The 17,503-nt window shown below is 40.4% G+C and overlaps 1 protein-coding gene across 2 annotated transcripts in view; it reads right to left on the reverse strand.

Annotated features, from left to right (window-relative positions):
* Positions 1–15,022, reverse strand: part of UNC13B (unc-13 homolog B) — a 214,242-nt gene extending 199,220 nt beyond the window's left edge. The window contains exon 1 of one of the 2 annotated variants that reach the window (XM_032635442.1): positions 14,707–15,022. In XM_032635442.1, coding sequence (XP_032491333.1) covers positions 14,707–14,728 — 22 coding nt within the window. In that variant the 5' untranslated portion in view covers positions 14,729–15,022. The remainder of the gene's footprint in view (positions 1–14,706) is intronic. The other variant, XM_032635443.1, reaches the window with a different exon arrangement.
* Positions 15,023–17,503: the final 2,481 nt, after the last annotated feature.

Here is a 17,503-nt window from a genome sequence, read left to right on the forward strand (position 1 = left end):
AGATTCTGTGGCCCTGTTTAAAATATCTCAAAGTAGCTACAAGCTAGAATTACTCATTAATATGTGTGTGGGCGCACATCCACACGTGCTTGTGGTATAGTTTTTAACAACTCCCTCCTCCAGTTGCAACAAAAAGTATAGACCTAGATCTCAAGAAAGGTAGAGAACAAATTTTCTGGATGTTATGGAAATAGCATTTACAGATCATAGCAAGAAACACCAGTTAACACCCTGACAGGAGAACAGAGGTTGTAAGTGACTTGACTGGAGTTCTGCTAGAAATGTCTGGATCATTCCAACCAAAGCAACAGCTACTGACACCACAAAGACATGTTTTGCAACTAATCCTCAAATATCAAATACTGGTATCATTTCATTTCAATGAGTTATTATGATTTCATTACAGTGATCTCTTTTGGTTTTTTTAATAAATTTATTTTTTTAATTTATTTTAGCCTGCATTGGGTCTTCGTTGCGGTGCACGGGCTTCTCACTGTGGTGGCTTCTCTTGCTGCGGAGCATGGGCTCTAGACGCGTGGGCTTCAGTAGTTGTGGCGCGTGGGCTCTAGAGCGCAGGCTCAGTAGTTGTGGTGCACGGGCCTAGTTGCTCCATGGCATGTGGGATCTTCCTGGACCAGGGCTCAAACCCGTGTCCCCTGCATTGGCAGGCGGATTCTTTTTTTTTTTTTTTTCTGTTGCGGTACGCGGGCCTCTCACTGTTGTGGCCTCTCCCGTTGCGGAGCACAGGCTCCGGACGCGCAGGTCCAGCAGCCATGGCTCACGGGCCCAGACACTCCACGGCATGTGGGATCTTCCCGGACCAGGGCACGAACCTGCGTCCCCTGCATTGGCAGGCAGATTCTTAACCACTGCGCCACCAGGGAAGCCCCGCCAAAGACTCTTAAACCGCTTTAATATGATGCCTACTTTCACACTACTCTAATGAAACTTGCTCTAGTTTTCAAATCCAATGACATTGTTTTTCTTTATTCTCAACCAGTATCATTCATCTCTATCATTTGATCGTTCCTTCTTGAAACTCCCTTTAGTCTAGGCTTCAGACACTGACACAGCACCTCCATTTTCCTACAGTTCTGATCACACCTATCAATTCTTCTGCCCATTCCCACAGGTACAGCATTAGCTCATTCTTCTCCTCTATTATCCTCTATGTACAATTTTATTCACGCTAATGGCTTTATTACCAAATAACTACAACTCCCAAAATTTACCTCTAATGCAGGCTTCTCTACTAAGCTACAGATCTACATTTTCAGGTACCATTTTCAAGGGTGATCTGCAACAAGACAAATACTTCCCAACTCAACATATTTTTTAAGTAACTTATCTTACAGACACCATGAACTCAGCTGAACCTAACAATTTTCCTTCCTCTCTATATATTTTCTTCCTCAATTGAGAAGTCTAGGATGACTTTCTGACTTAGATAAATAGATGTCACAGAGCAGGATGAAGATCATTAACACTATTTTCATATTAAAATAAGTGCTCACTCAATGCCTGGGATAGTGCTAATCATCTTCCCAATTATCTCAGCAATACTTTGCTATAGCTATTTTCACCATCTCTAGTACTACTACCTTAGTACAAGCCTTTATCCATCTCTCACCTGGACACTCCAAGTGGACCCCCTGCTTCCACTGTTGCTAGCCATGGCTTCCCACTCCAGTCCATTCACCACAAACTGGACATTTGCAAAATATAAATCAAAGCATCTTTGATTTATAGTCTCTGCCTACCACTCTTCCAATAACCCCTTCCTTTTCTCCTTCACCTCAAAATATTTGCTTCCAACTCACTTTGCATGAAAAACTTACCTCAGGTCTCTGATGGATGGTTCCTTCTCATCAATCAGGTCTCACGGGCTTCCCTGGTGGCGCAGTGGTTGAGAGTCCGCCTGCCGATGCAGGGGACGCGGGTTCGTGCCCCGGTGTGGGAGGATCCCGCGTGCCGCGGAGCGGCTGGGCCCGTGGGCCATGGCCGCTGAGCCTGCGCGTCCGGAGCCTGTTGCTCCGCGGCGGGAGAGGCCACGGCAGTGAGAGGCCCGCGTACCGCAAAAAAAAAAAAAAAAATCAGGTCTCAGCTCAAATGTTACCTCCTCAATGAGGCCTTCCTTGAAAATCCTCCTTCAAATAGCTCTCCCACTCAGATCACTCTCAATCCCTTTATCCGACTTTCTTACCTTCACTGTATTTATCATTGCCTGAAATCATATTATTTTTTATTTGTGTATCTCCTTTTAATAGGAGCTTCATAAATACTTTGAATAGATGTATAAATTTTAAAGATGTAGAAATTAAGGTTCAATGACATTAAGTAACATATGTAAGTTGTGGAGCTGATATATTCACCAACTGAGGTCTGCCTAAAACCAAAACTTTTAACATCTACCCTATATCACACTAGTAAAGCATAGTAAGAGTAAAAGTTAGAAAGACAGACTGGGGAATATAATCAGATAGTCAGATAATGAAGTTTGAAATTATAAAAGCAGAGCACCATTCCAAGGAGTGACATGCTCTATGATGTGATCATGGGTTTAGATGGCTGAAATGAAGTGGACAGAGGTTTATATCTGTATCGTTCACCGCCCTCTCCTTGGCAACCAGACTTCTTGTATCCATTTGCAGATGAAGGCTCTACAAATCTGGCTCATAACTAATAACAGTAGACAGAAACACAAGTGAGCTAGCCCTTTGAATCATCTTTATCCCACTTTGAATCACATGTAAAAGCAATTACCTTCCCACTGCCCAGCCCCTCCTTAGTTGCTAGGCAGATCTTCCTCATTCATGGCCCTCTGGCCTCTTCTCAATATCACTCATAGTAAAACACTATGGAAATTAATAAAGCAAACAGTTGTAAGAGAAAATTAATAGCCTAACACAATCCACAGGCCTATTTGTTCTCCAGTCTCAAATAAGTACTAAGAACTAAATGGACAGAAATAGAAGAATAGAATTTTTAAAAAGATTTTTCTTTTTGGAAAGCTGTACTTCCTAGTGATTAAGAATTGATTTTTCCCTATGTTATATATTTAGCAGAATACAGTTTGTATACATACACTGTAACACAAACTTTCTCCTGTCATATTTTTACCACATATTTTATCACTATGGGGTTCACTAGCACAAAAAAAAAGAAGTCCTGATAACTCATTTTCCTTTGATGTCATGGGCTGCTCTCAAATGTTCAGTGGATAGTTGCTTTTGGAGATTACACCTGAGAATTACCAGTTCATTTTTACTGAAGAGACAAATAGAAGAATGCAACAATTTCCTTTATGAAGCTGAACACAAAATTCTACCACATGCCTACATTTTTATTTCATTTCTCAGTAATCACAGAAAGGATCACAACAAAGCATGAAATGCAAAGCTGGTTATCTAAGCTTCCTCATCAGAAGCAGCTACACCTAAGTATTCTATACAGAAGGAAGTAAGTTATTTTTCAATAGCCCTAGGAAAATGGAGCTCACTGCTCTTCTGTGACAGTTCAAATCTCATCAAAAAATTTGGTCCTTTAGTATCCTCCAATATTTACCTATTAGTTGCTGTTGTTTTCAGTATTATGAAGTCATGGATTTAAGCATAGTTGATATGCTTCAATTCTTGTGGTTGTTATCCTTATTGATATTGCAACTTGCCCATCTTTGGCCATTAGGAGCCTCTCACTGATAATATCTTGATATGTATCTTTTCAGCCTTTTCCCCCATATAGTTACATACCATTTGACCATTCTCCTCACCCCTTTTTTCTTTTCTCATTGAGCTCCATTTTCACGTGCATTTTCTCATGTCAGTAATTTTTTTTAATTTTTTAGGTTGCAATTTCAGACTTACAGAAAAGTTGCAAAAATAAAAATGTTAACTGATCTCTTTAGAAAATGATATTCTTTTTTAAAAGTATGTAATGCCACTAAGTTCAGGGGCTGTGCTGTTATCTTTTTCAGCATCATAAACATGAACTCAATATTTCTTTCAAAAAATGAGGGCCGGGCTTCCCTGGTGGCGCAGTGGTTGAGAGTCCGCCTGCCAATTCAGGGGACACGGGTTCGTGCCCCGGTCCAGGAAGATCCTACATGCTGCGGAGCGGCTGGGCCCGCGACCTATGGCCGCTGAGCCTGTGCATCCGGAGCCTGTGCTCCGCAATGGGAGAGGCCAAAACAGTGAGAGGCCCGTGTAAAAAAAAAAAAAAAAAAAAAAAATGAGGGCCACAAATGATGTGAGGCATCATTTTGAGCATAACGGATCTCGTCAGGTCATTAAAAAAAAAAAAAAAAAAGACATTACCAAGCCTACAGGATTAACATGTAAAAAGTATGTATTAATGCCTGTGAAGTAGTTTGAGAACCTGGCCAAATTCCCTTTTTTTAAAAAATGAATATTAGGAATACAGTTACTAGGAGGTAGGTTTTGGAAAACTGTTTTATATTATCAGCTACAGTTGAACATAACCAATGACCAAGAAATTTTAATCCCAGATACATATATATCAGATAGACATACAAAGGTAGGACTAAAAGATACAAAGTACATTTGGAGTGGTATTATAAAATCATAGTCCAAGATGGAAAGCAAAAATGTCCAGCAAAGGTAAATAAACTGTGGCATATTCATACAATGAGATACTACACAGTAATAAAAATAAACTACTGCTAAATGCATCAAGAGGAGGCATCTGACAAGCATAATGTTAAGCAGAAGCAGCCCAAAAGAAATATCTTATAATTCCATTTATGAAAAGTTCAATATGTCAATAATACCTCAATTTTAAAAAGCTCAAAAACAGGCAAAATATACTCTATCTTGCTATGAACCTAAAACTGCTCTTAAAAAATAAAGTTAATTAATTTTTTAAAAACAGCTAAACTACAGTGTTAGAGTAGGATAATGTTACCTTTGGGAAGATGGAAGGGAGTAATGACTGAGAGGAAGGGTATGGTGGGCTTCTGGGGTGTTAGTAGTATTCTATTTCTTGACCTAGGTGGTGGTCACATGAGTGTGTTCACTTTGTGATAATCCAGTGAGCCATACAAGTTAAGATTTGTGTATTTTCTTTTTTTTTTTTTTTTGCGGTACACGGGCCTCTCACTGTTGTGGCGTCTCCCGTTGCAGAGCACAGGCTCGGGACGCGCAGGCTCAACGGCCATGGCTCACGGGCCCAGCCGCTCTGCGGCACGTGGGATCCTCCCAGACCGGGGCACGAACCCGTGTCCCCTGCATCGGCAGGCGGACTCTCAACCACTGCGCCACCAGGGAAGCCCGAGAGATTTGTGTATTTTCAAATATAAACTCAAAATGGATTAAAGACCTATATGTAAGGTCAGACACTATAAAACTCTTAGAGGAAAACATAGGCAGAACACTCTATGACATAAATCACAGCAAGATCCTTTTTGACCCACCTCCTAGAGAAATGGAAATAAAAACAAAAATAAACAAATGAGACCTAATGAAACTTAAAAGCTTTAGCACAGCAAATGAAACCATAAACAAGACGAAAAGACAACCCTCAGAACGGGAGAAAATATTTGCAAATGAAGCAACTGACAGGGGATTAATCTCCAAAATTTATAAGCAGCTCATGCAGCTCAATATCAAAAATACAAACAACCCAATCCAAAAATGGGCAGAAGACCTAAATAGACATTTCTCCAAAGAAGATATACAGATTGCCAAAAAACACATGAAAGGATTCTCAACATCACTAATTATTACAGAAATGCAAATCAAAACTACAATGAGGTATCACCTCACACCAGTCAGAATGGCCATCATCAAAAAATCTACAAACAATAAATGCTGGAGAGGCTATGGAGAAAAGGGAACCCTCTTGCACTGTTGGTGGAAATGTAAATTGATACAGCCACTATGGAGAACAGTATGGAGGTTCCTTAAAAAACTAAAAATAGAACTACCATACAACCCAGCAATCCCACTACTGGACATATACCCTGAGAAAACCATAATTCAAAAAGAGTCATGTACCACAATGTTCATTGCAGCCCTATATACAATAGCCAGGACATGGAAGCAACCTAAATCGTCCATCGACAGATGAATGGATAAAGAAGATGTGGTACATATATAAAATGGAATATTACTCAGCCATAGAAAGAAACAAAATTGAGTTCTCTGTGGTGAGGTGGATGGATCTAGAGTCTGTCACACAGAGTGAAGTAAGTCAGAAAGAGAAAAACAAATACTGTATGCTAACACATATATATGGAATCTAAAAAAAAAAAAAAAGGTTCTGAAGAACCTAGGTGCAGGACAGGAATGCAGACATAGAGAATGGACTTGAGGACACTGGGAGGGGGAAGGGTAAGCTGGGACAAAGTGAGAGAGTGGCATGGACACATATACACTATCAAATGTAAAATAGATAGCTAGTGGGAAGCAGTCATGTAGCACAGGAAAATCAGCTCGGTGCTTCGTGACCACCTAGAGGGGTGGCACTGGGAGGGTGGGATGGAGACCAAGAGGGAGGAGATATGGGGATATATGTATATGTATAGCTGATTCACTTTGTTTTAAAGCAGAAACTAACATGCCATTGTAAAGCAATTATAGTCCAATAAAGATATCAAAAATGTAATAAAATAATTAAAATTTTAAAATGAATGACTAATCAGAAAAAGATTTGTGTATTTTAATATACATGTTATAAGTCAATAAAAAAATTTTAATATACAACTATCAAGTCTTCTCTGAACTTTATTAAAGACAGTCCACTATAAGGTATGTATAAAACACCTCCCAAACTTAAAGAATCTTGCTTTAAAAGTTAGAAAAAATAGTGTGGTATTTCCCTGCTCTAGCAGGAACTTAACTTACTCTGCTTATCCCAAATCAGACCTAATAATCCTAATGGATTCTGAGTCTATCTAAGAAAGGAGATATTTTAAGACCTATGTAGATTGCTTGGGCTCTTATCTACTACATAACAAGCACAGAGAAGGTACTCAACAAATATTTACTAAAGATACACAGCCCAAACTTTAAACAAACTCACATAGCAAAATCTGAAATATCTAGCACTGGTAAAATAGGATAAACACTCAGTCTGTTGGCCTAGAGTGCAACTTCCAGAAACCCCACCTCTAGAAACTAAAAAAATTACAGAATGTACCGCTTATAAGGAAGAACACAATTTATGACACTATCTTTGGCAGAGGCAATTGGTCCTTTCCCCCTTCTGCCTAGCTCAGACAAGGCACAATCAACTTCCTGATGCCATAGCTAAGCAAAAGACACCCAGAAGCTACTCTGCCTGTAAGGGCAGGGACTACTTGAACCATGTTGTGATGAAAACGTAGCAGCAAGGATTTAGCTGAGGCAGATGACAATGTTGGAGAAATAAGATGAGAAGAAAGCACTTGAGCAACCTGTTCTTATACCTAAAAACTCTAAAATCATTACTATTCCTACTTTCCAGAGTGGCAGTGAATCAAAATATATCTTTGGAGTCTCCCCAGGCTAGAATTAACCCACAATCAATAGGTGTCCTGAGTGTCCATCAGAGTTCACCTCCTAAGAGTTTCCCAGTAGTATCTGTTCAGTTAGTTAGATGGCTGATATGTAGTGATAAATTATGATAAGCTTTTCTAAGGGCAAGTCACAACATACATTGACTTGGTATAGTTCTCATCACTAGTGACATTGTTTTGTTCTGTTTTAAAAACACAAGTAATAAATGTTCAATATAGAAAAAATAATTTTTAAATAATACAAAGAAGATAAACAAGAAAAGTACAGGAAAATCACAGGTCAAACTTAAAAGAGCTGAGGTCTTTGGTATTTCTGGTAAGCATAAAATATTACCTACTGGTGAAGGACCTGCTTCTAATAGAGGATTACTGATATGAGAGATGTTGAGGCACTTGGTTTGCTAATGGGTCCAGGTGAGTATAATTATTACGCCAAGAAAACAGCAATGAGCAAATCACACAGAAAGACCAGGTGGAAAGCTGATTGGCGATCTCCAAACATAATAAAACCATCTACAGGGATGTTCATTGTAGCATTGTTTATAGTAGCAAAATTATAAATTATATTGTTTATAAAGGCAAAATTTATAATAGTAAAAAAAATTCTGATCATCAATATGAAACTGGTTAAATTATATATGCTCATATAAGGGAATAGTACTCCATAGCCAGTAAAATGAACGATTTAAACTCACATAAGCTGATAGGAGGGACCCCCCTCGTGGTCCAGGGGTAAAGAATCCGCCTTACAGTGCAAGGGACACGGGTTCCATCCCTGGTCGGGGAACTGAGATCCCATATGCCACGGGGCAACTAAGCCCTCGCGCCACAACTACTGAGCTCACGTGCCTCAACTGGAGAGCCTGAGTGCTGCAAACTACAGAGCCCACGGGCCCTGGAGCCTGCACGCCACAACTAGAGAGAAGCCCACGCGCCCCAAGGAAGAGCCCGTGCGCTGCAACTAAGACCCAATGCAGCCAAAAATAAATAAATTAAATAAATAAATAATAAATCTTTTTTTAAAAAGCTTATAGGAAAATATATCATTAAGCTTTTTAAAAAGTTGAATAATATTGTATACCTCCAACTGTAGAATCTATATAGTCATACCTAATGAAAATTTCTATGATGGCCAAGAAAGAGTAAACAGTAGTTACCTCTGGGGAGTAAGAATAGGGAATGGAGACAGGAGAACTTTTTCCTTTAACTTCACATCCTAAATTGTTTGAATTTCTTATCATGCATATATATTATCTCTATAATAAAAACAAAACAATGAAAGCAATGAACAAAAAACTTAACAATGGTGTTGAGTGGGTGGTAGGACCATGATGATTTTTATTCTCCTTTTTACACTTTTCTGCATTTTCTCAATTTTCTATGATTAACAATATATTAGCATATATCGCTTTTTATACCTCCAAGACTATTTTTTTGTTTTTGATTTTTTAACAAGTCAAGTGTAGTCACTTCTGGTTCAAATTAGGGAGAGAAATCCAGCGCTCAGTTATAAACACTGTGGCAGTTACAAAGAAATATGGAAAGACTCAATTCTCAAAATGCTTATTTGTTTGGAGAAAACAGTCATGAACACCAAGACAACAAAAGTTAAAGAAAATCATTGATTTAATTTACTGGAGTTGCTTATGTGGTACTGGCTCCTATGGAAGCAAAAAGATATCAGTATTGTGAAGAAAGCTGTGCCGAATGTTTGAAGAAAGACTAAGTGAATTCTATAAAAGGGTGTTTTTTAAAATTCAAGTCTAACGTCCCACTCAACGTCAAAATTCCTTTTACCACTCATTCAGTCTCTGCTTAAAGTATCCTACGTCAAAAAATCCTCAAAAGTAGTCCATGCCATTAGTTAAGAACAACTCTGTTAAAGTTCTTCCTTATGTTAAGCTAAAATCTAATTTCCTATCATTTTCAATCACTGGTCAACTTGTCCTAGTTCTGTCCCCTGGAGCGATAGTTTAGACAATTTTCATTTACTATTATGATCCTCCCCCCTCTTAAATCTTCTCAAGAACTAAACCTCTCAATTCATCAAATGGTTTCTACACCATTATTCTAATTATTCTTCTCTGAAGAAATTCCAGTTTCTCAGTGTGCCTCTTAGAATCAAATACCCTGACTGAACACAAAATTCCAGAACTGATCTGACTAGTGCTTTTATCTCCTTTGTTTGGGTCACCATGAGCACAGCACAAGACTAGTTGCTAGGCGGTATACAATTCATTGTCAATTTAGTGGCACTGTTCAGACCATAAGTAATTTATGTTTTAAAGCATTTAAGAGTTTAAAGAGTGTAAAGAAGAAAGATCACTGTGGACTGAGGAACTGAGGACATTTTCAACAATAAAAGTTGAGACTGTAAGCTGGGAAATGAAGAATACATTTTTGATAAGCGGAAAACACAAAAAGACTATTTCAGAGAGTATAAATGTGGAACACTGCCAAGGCAGGAATGAACAAAGTTAGTGCTAATAAGGATAGGCAAGAACATAGGACCAAAAGGAGGGCTGGAGTCAGACTACTGAGAGCCCTTAACCTGCAGGGAATAGGCAGGTTAGACCAAGAAATTGACTTCTTGAGATATCTGGAGATGATTAAATCAATACCAGTTTGCCAAATTCTACATCAGGTTAAATACTGTTTGAAATTTTTTTCTAAATTGAGGTATAATTTACAATGTTGTGTTAGTTACAAGCATACAGCAAAGTGATTCAGTTATAATATATATGTATTCTTTTTCAGATCTCTTTTCCATTATAGGTTATTATGAGATATTGAGTATACTTTCCCATGCTATATAATAGGTCCTTGTTGTTTATTTATTTTATATATACTAGTATGTATATGTTAATGCCAAACTCCTAATTTATCTCTCTCCCCCAATCCCCTTTGGTAACCACAAATTGTTTTCTATGTCTGTGAGTCTATCTGTTTTGTAAGTTCATTTGTATCATTTTTTTAGATTCCACAAATAAGTGATATCATATAGTATTTGTCTTTCTCTGTCTGATTTACTTCACTTAATATGATAATCTCTAGGTCCATCTATGCTGCAAATGACATTATTTCATTCTTTTTTATGGCTGAGTAATATTCCATACTCTGTTTTTGTGTGTGTGTGTGTGTGTGTGTGTACATATATATCTCACATCTTCTTTATCCATTCATCTGTCGATGGACATTTAGGTTGCTTCCATGTCTTGATGATTGTAAATAGTGCTGCTATAAACACTGGGGTGCATGTATCTTTTTGAATTAGAGTTTCCTCCAGACATACACCCAGGAGTGGGATTGCAGGATCATATGGTAACTCTATATTTAGTTTTTTAAGGAACCTCCATACTGTTTTCCACAGTAGCTGTACCAATTTACATTTCCACCAACAATGTAGGAGAGTTTCCTTTTCTCCACACCTTTTCCAGCATTTACTGTTTGTGGACCTTTTAATGATGGCCATTCTGACTAGTGGGAGGTGATACATCACTGCAGGTTTTTTGTGGGTTTTTTTGATTGATTGATTTCTATTTTGGGCTGTGTTGGGTCTTTGTTGCTGCCTGAGGGCTTCTCTCTAGTTGTGGTGAGCGGGAGTTACTCTTCATTGTGGTGTGCGGGCTTCTCATTGCGGTGGCTCCTCTTGTTGCAGAGCACGGGCTCTAGGTATGCGGGCCTCAGTAGTTGTGCCTTGATGGCTCTAGGCAGGCGGGCCTCAGTAGTTGTGCCTTGTGGCTCACGGGCTTAGTTGCTCCACGGCATGTGGGATCTTCCTGGACCAGGGCTTGAACCCATGTCCCCTGCATTGGCAGGTGGATTCTCAACCACTGTGCCACCAGGGAAGCCCTATCACTGCAGTTTTGATTTGCATTTCTCTGATAATTAGCACTGTTGAGCATCTTTTCATGTGCCTATTGTCCACCTGTATGGCTTCTTTGGAGAAATATCTGTTTAGGTCTTCTGCCCATTTTTTGATTGGGTTGTTTATTTTTTGTTATTGAGTTGTATGAGCTGTTTGTATATTTTGGAAATTAAGGTATTGTCAGTCACATCGTTTGCAAATATTTTCTCCCATTCTGTGGGTTTTCTTTTCATTTTGTTTATGGTTTCCTTTGCTGTGCAAAAGCTTTTAAGTTTCATTAGGTCCCATTTGTTTATTTTTATTTCCATTACTCTAGATAAAAGTATTGCTGCAATTTATGTCAAAGAGTCTTCTGCCTATGTTTTCCTCTAAGAGTTTTATAGTATCTGGTCTTACATTTAGGTCTTTAATCCATTTTGAGTTTATTTTTCTATATGGGTTAGAGAATGTTCGAATTTCATTCTTTTACATGGAGCTGTCCAATTTTCCCAGCACCACTTATTGAAGAGACTGTCTTTTCTCCATTGTATAGTTTTGCCTCCTTTGTTGTAGATTAATTGACCATAGGTGTGTGAGCTTATTTCTGGGCTTTCTATCCTGTTCCATTGATCTATAAGTCTGTTTTCGTGCCAGTACCATACTGTTTTGATTACTGTAGCTTTGTAGTATAGTCTGAAGTCAGGGAGCATGATTCCTCCAGCTCTGTTCTTCTTTCTCAAAATTGTTTTGGCTATTTGGGGTCTTTTCTGTTTCCATACAAATTTTAAGGTTTTTTTGTTCTAGTTCTGTGACAACTGCCATTGGTAATTTGATAGGGATTGCACTGAACCTGTAGATTGCCTTGGGTAGTATGGTCAATTTAAGAATATTGATTCTTCCAATCCAAGAACACAGTATGTCTTTGACTACATGGAAAAAGTTTCTAATTCAATTCTACTCCAAGATGAACTGAAATTGAGTTATTATATAATATCATTACACAGGTTTCTTTCTGAATATGAACAACATTCCTAACTGCCAAAATATAATACAAGGAATGTCACTTTAAAAAGATTTATTTTTCAGGGCTTCCCTGGTGGCGCAGTGGTTGAGAATCTGCCTGCCAATGCAGGGGACACGGGTTCGAGCCTTGGTCTGGGAAGATCCCACATGCTGCGGGGCAACTAGGCCTGTGAGCCACAATTACTGAGCCTGTGCGTCTGGAGCCCGTGCTCCGCAACAAGAGAGGCTGTGATAGTGAGAGGCCCGCGCACCGCAATGAAGAGTGGCCCCCGCTTGCCACAACTAGAGATAGCCCTTGCACAGAAACGAAGACCCAACACAGCCAAAAATAAATTAAATAAATAAATAAATATTTTTTTAAAAAAAGATTTATTTTTCAGCTTGGTGCTTTGTGATGACCTAGAGGGGTAGGATAGGGAGGAAGGGAGGGAGGCTCTAGAGGGAGGGGATATGGGGACATATGTATGCATATGGATGATTCACTTTCTTGTACAACAGAAACTAACACAGTACTGTGAAGCAATTATACTCCAATAAAGATCTATGAAAATAATAATAATAAATAACAAAAATATTTTTAAAATAAAAAGATTTATTTTGATCCATTTCTGTAAGTTTCTCCAGCATGAATACCTTGCCATTTAATATGACTACTTCTGTACAAGGTAGCCACTTGTTTCCATAATTAATAATCTTCAGGATCTACATTCAAAAGACAATGACCTGCTGGTCTCCAATCCTCCAGGTTCAAAAGGAGAAATATGACTAATGTAACATTAAAGAGAAAGAGTTTAGTTAGCTAACAGAATTTCTAGAAAATGAAAGCTTCCTGATATGAGAACAAATGAAAACAGCAGCAGCTCCTTCTCTAAAGTTTAAATTCAATTAAATAGGAATTTCTGGTTCAATAATGCTCCTGCCTGAAGAATCTTGCATAAGGGCTAGTTCTGTAATACAGTGTGGCAGCAGAGATTTAAACTGTCCAATAGACATTGCAAAACCCAACCTCTCCCAAATCCTGCTACTCAACAGCAGGGATCTAAAGGAAATAATAGATTCCCAGCTGCTGAGAGAAAATGTCTTAGTAAAATCAAAGCAAAATTCTCATTAATGAAAAATCAACCATGAAAGAAGAAAATTTCTGTGTGTCTCATAATCCCTGGAAAGAGCCAAATCCATTCTGGGTTAAAGCAGATTTAACACAGCGAAAGAGAAGAGAGGAAATCAGTTCCATTTGCCAGAAGCTGGGGGAAACGCTTAACAGAGATCACAAACAACAATGCTTCTAATCCATAGAGTCAAAAGAAACATGAACTCTATCCAGTAAAAGGTGCCAGGAAAAGGTTCTTGTGGATAAATTCTCTCACTCACAACGAAGCCACCTTATTCCACCTAGCTCAACACAGATGTGATAGGCTGTAACTTGAATTTCCCAAGATCAAATTCAATGGGTAATCCAAACCCTGCTTTTTCTGATCAGATAATCTCTAAAATCACAGTCCCTGCATTCATTCAAAACCAGCATTGAGCTTCTACTACATCGGGCACCCGGAATACAAAAACCATTAAGAAACAGTCTCTACCCTCATGGAGCTTAGTCCATGCACCTTGCCTCATCTTAAATCCCAAAGCTCTTGCCTTAAAATATTTTCTTAGGTGGGTCAGTGGAAAGGCAATAAAGGACTTCACCTTTAGTTACTGTGATAGAAGTAAATAGATAAATCATACTTCTTATGCTCTGCTCCAAAAGGAGAGAAGCCGACACACCTTTCCAAGTCGAATATGAGCACATTCTTAGCCTAGAACCCACAGAAGGAGCAGGGGACAAAGACAAGCAATAAAGGGGTGCAAGCCAAGAAATACGCTGGAAGAAGGGATGTGACAGCTGTACCATTACACGTTCAAAGCGTGACTAAAAAGAACCTGCTACTAAGCCGACTGATGTTTTACGGTGCAGGGAGAAGGAAGAAAAGAATAGGGGGCTGCCCGCTATGAACAGACACCAACTATCCGCGGTCCCTAGCTCGTTCACTCTCGCTAGAGGAGAGCGCCAGACACTGTTTAATAGGATCTGGGCCTGCCGGCCAACAACACTGTCACATGGCCACCGGAACGGAGAGCTAACAGTCCCTCAAAGGTGCATGAGGAAAAACAAGAGAGAATGGAAAGAACTCTTTAAACGTTCAAAAATGAGTTAACATAATGGTTCCCCGAAGCACGGATGGGACGTAAAGTTTGGAAAAGGTGGTAACCCGACGCCCACTGGAAGCCCGTGGAGACCCCAGGGAGACGTCCGCCCTTGCACCCCAGTCCGCGCACTCACCGCGCACACAGAGCAACGACATGGCCGAGGCGCCGGCGAGCCTCCGCCGCGTCCCAGCCCCGCAGCTGCGCCGGGCCGCTCCCTCTTTCCTCTCAGCAGGTGCAGCAGCTGTTCCCGCTATCGACCCCACGGGTCTCGCCGCTCCTCATGGTCCCCTTCGCAGGCAGCCTCCCGCCGCTCCCTCGAACCCGCTCCAATTTTCACCGTCTGAGCGGGCTCCCGATAGTGGTGAGTACCGGCCGGCAGGCGGGAGACTGGGCGCGGCACCGCGGCGCCATCGCTGAGAGGCAAGAGCGACCGGGACACCCTCCCCTCACTCCAGCCGGGATCCGGGAGAGCGCCGGGACAGAGCCAACCCGTGGCGCCCCGCCTCCCAGCCAATCAACTCACGCCCAGTCCGCCGACCCCGCCCCCTCACGGGCACGTAGGAGGTGGGGTCCCCTTCCGCTTTTCTTAGTGAAAGAATGAAGGCGGCTCCGCACACTAACTAGGCTTGCTGCAGAGAGGGGCGGGCTTCCCCCTCACCTGTGTGGGGCGGGAATTGAAGCCTTCTGCCCCTCTCACGTGGGCGGGGCTTCCACCCAAGAACAGATTCTTTTCATTGAGAATTTCTATCGGACTTCCTTCTGAGTCTATCCCTTGCAGCTTACTGTAACAATTTAAAAAGATCGTACCACACTTTGCTGTACACCTGAAACTAACATAATATTGTAAATCAACTATACTTCAATTTTTAAAAATGGACTTTAACAAGAAAAAAAAGCTTTTGTAACTTTGTATGGTGATGGATGGTAACTAGACTTATTGTGGTGATCAGTTTGCAGTGTATACAAATATCAAATCATTATGTTGTACACCTGAAACTAATATAATGTTATATGTCAACTATACCTCAATAAAGAAGGGGCTACTATGCTTCCCTAGTGGCGCAGTGGTTAAGGATCCGCCTGCTAATGCAGAGGACACGGGTTCGAGCCCTGATCTGGGAAGATCACACATGCCACGGAGCAACTAAGCCCGTGCACCGCAACTACTAAGCCTGCACTCTAGAGACCCGGAGCCACAACTACGGAGCCCACGTGCCACAGCTACTGAAGCCTGCACACCTAGAGCCCACGCACCACAAGGAAGAATAGCCCCAGCTCGCCGCAGCTAGAGAAAGCCCGCGTGCAGCAACGAAGACCCAAAGCAGCCAAAAATAAAAAAAATATATTAAATAAATAAAAATTTTAAAAAGAATGGGCTATAGTTAATTTTTAAATAGTAATAATAAACTTTAAACAAATGTCTCACCCTCCTTAAAAAAAAAAAAAGACAGCCTAAAGGAAGATGTCTGGAGACCTCAGTTCTCATCTAGACCTTTTTTCATGGTCTCCATTGTATTTGCAATGTCTGTATATAGTATATAGTGCCTAGTTTATAGTAATCAGTCCGTAAATGTTTTTTGTTTGTTTGTTTGTTTGTTTTTGCGGTACGTGGGACTCTCACTGCTGTGGCCTCTCCCATTGCGGAGCACAGGCTCCGGATGCACAGGCTCAGCGGCCATGGCTCACTCTGCGGCATGTGGGATCCTCCCGGACCAGGGCACGAACCCGTGTCCCCTGCATCGGCAGGCGGACTCTCAACCACTGCATCACCAGGGAAGCCCCGTAAATGTTTACTGAATGAAGAATGGAGAGAAGATAGTCATTTTAAACTGAGGACTTCTGGCAGGATGATGTACATACATGCGAGGAAGTGAAAAAGACCAGAGCAGAAAACAGGAATGCACATAATATCATGTACAGATCCAACACCTCATCCACCCCAAATTTTGGATTTAATTGGTTTGTGGTAGAGCTCAGGCATCCTACCTTTTAAAAGCTCCCCAGATTATTCTGTGATGCCAGGGTTGAGCACCATTAGACTAGGTACTTTCTAAGTCCTCATTAGATCAGCTCAAGTTTCTGTGTTTGCAAGCCCTTGGCCCAGTTGGATTCTGCCTGTCAGACCCAGGGAGGGTCTATATTAATGTAACACCGTCTTTGCCCTCCAAAAACAAGCCTAGTTAGCATATGACTCCTCTCACTGGAATATAGCATTTGGAGAGAGTGACACTCCAAATGATATAAGTAGGAACCTGGAGAAGGAAAGAAGACTTGGCCTATGCAGTGTTTGTCCAAATTTGGAGAAATACCCTGAGAAAGATTTTGAGCAGGGCAGCTGAGCCAGGCTAGTTAACAAAGATGCCTGACCCTAAAAACATTGGGCATTCTCTGGGCTGCTGGAGGTTGAAATATCTAGCTATTTAGCCCAGCTGTCCTAACCTCAAGAGCAAGAGACTAAAAAGGTGTTAAACTTCTGCATTCTGGAACTAAGAATGGAGACAACAGAAAACAAACCTCTTATGGAACCAGGGATTCTCCTAGGGGATGCAGAGGCCATCCAAGAAAGGATGGAAAGTCAACCTCACTTGGAAACAGTATAGAGTAGTGGGAAACAACCTAATAAAATTGTGAAGAGCGTGAACTTTGAAACCAATCAGATTCACCTGGTATATTACCTATTGTCATGTAACAAATTACCCAAAACTTTAGTGCTTTACAACAACATTTATTATCTCACAGTTTCTGAACAACAAGGTCCTACTGTATAGCACGGAGAACTATATTCAATAACCTATGATTAAACCCTAATGGAAAAGAATATTTTAGAAAAGAATGTGTAGGTATGTATAACTGAATCACTTTGCTGTACAACAGTCATTAACACAACACTGTAAATCAATTATAGTTCAATAAAAAAAATTTTAATTAAA

The sequence above is a fragment of the Phocoena sinus genome, chromosome 6 (assembly GCF_008692025.1).
Source record: "Phocoena sinus isolate mPhoSin1 chromosome 6, mPhoSin1.pri, whole genome shotgun sequence".
Lineage (NCBI taxonomy): Eukaryota > Metazoa > Chordata > Mammalia > Artiodactyla > Phocoenidae > Phocoena > Phocoena sinus.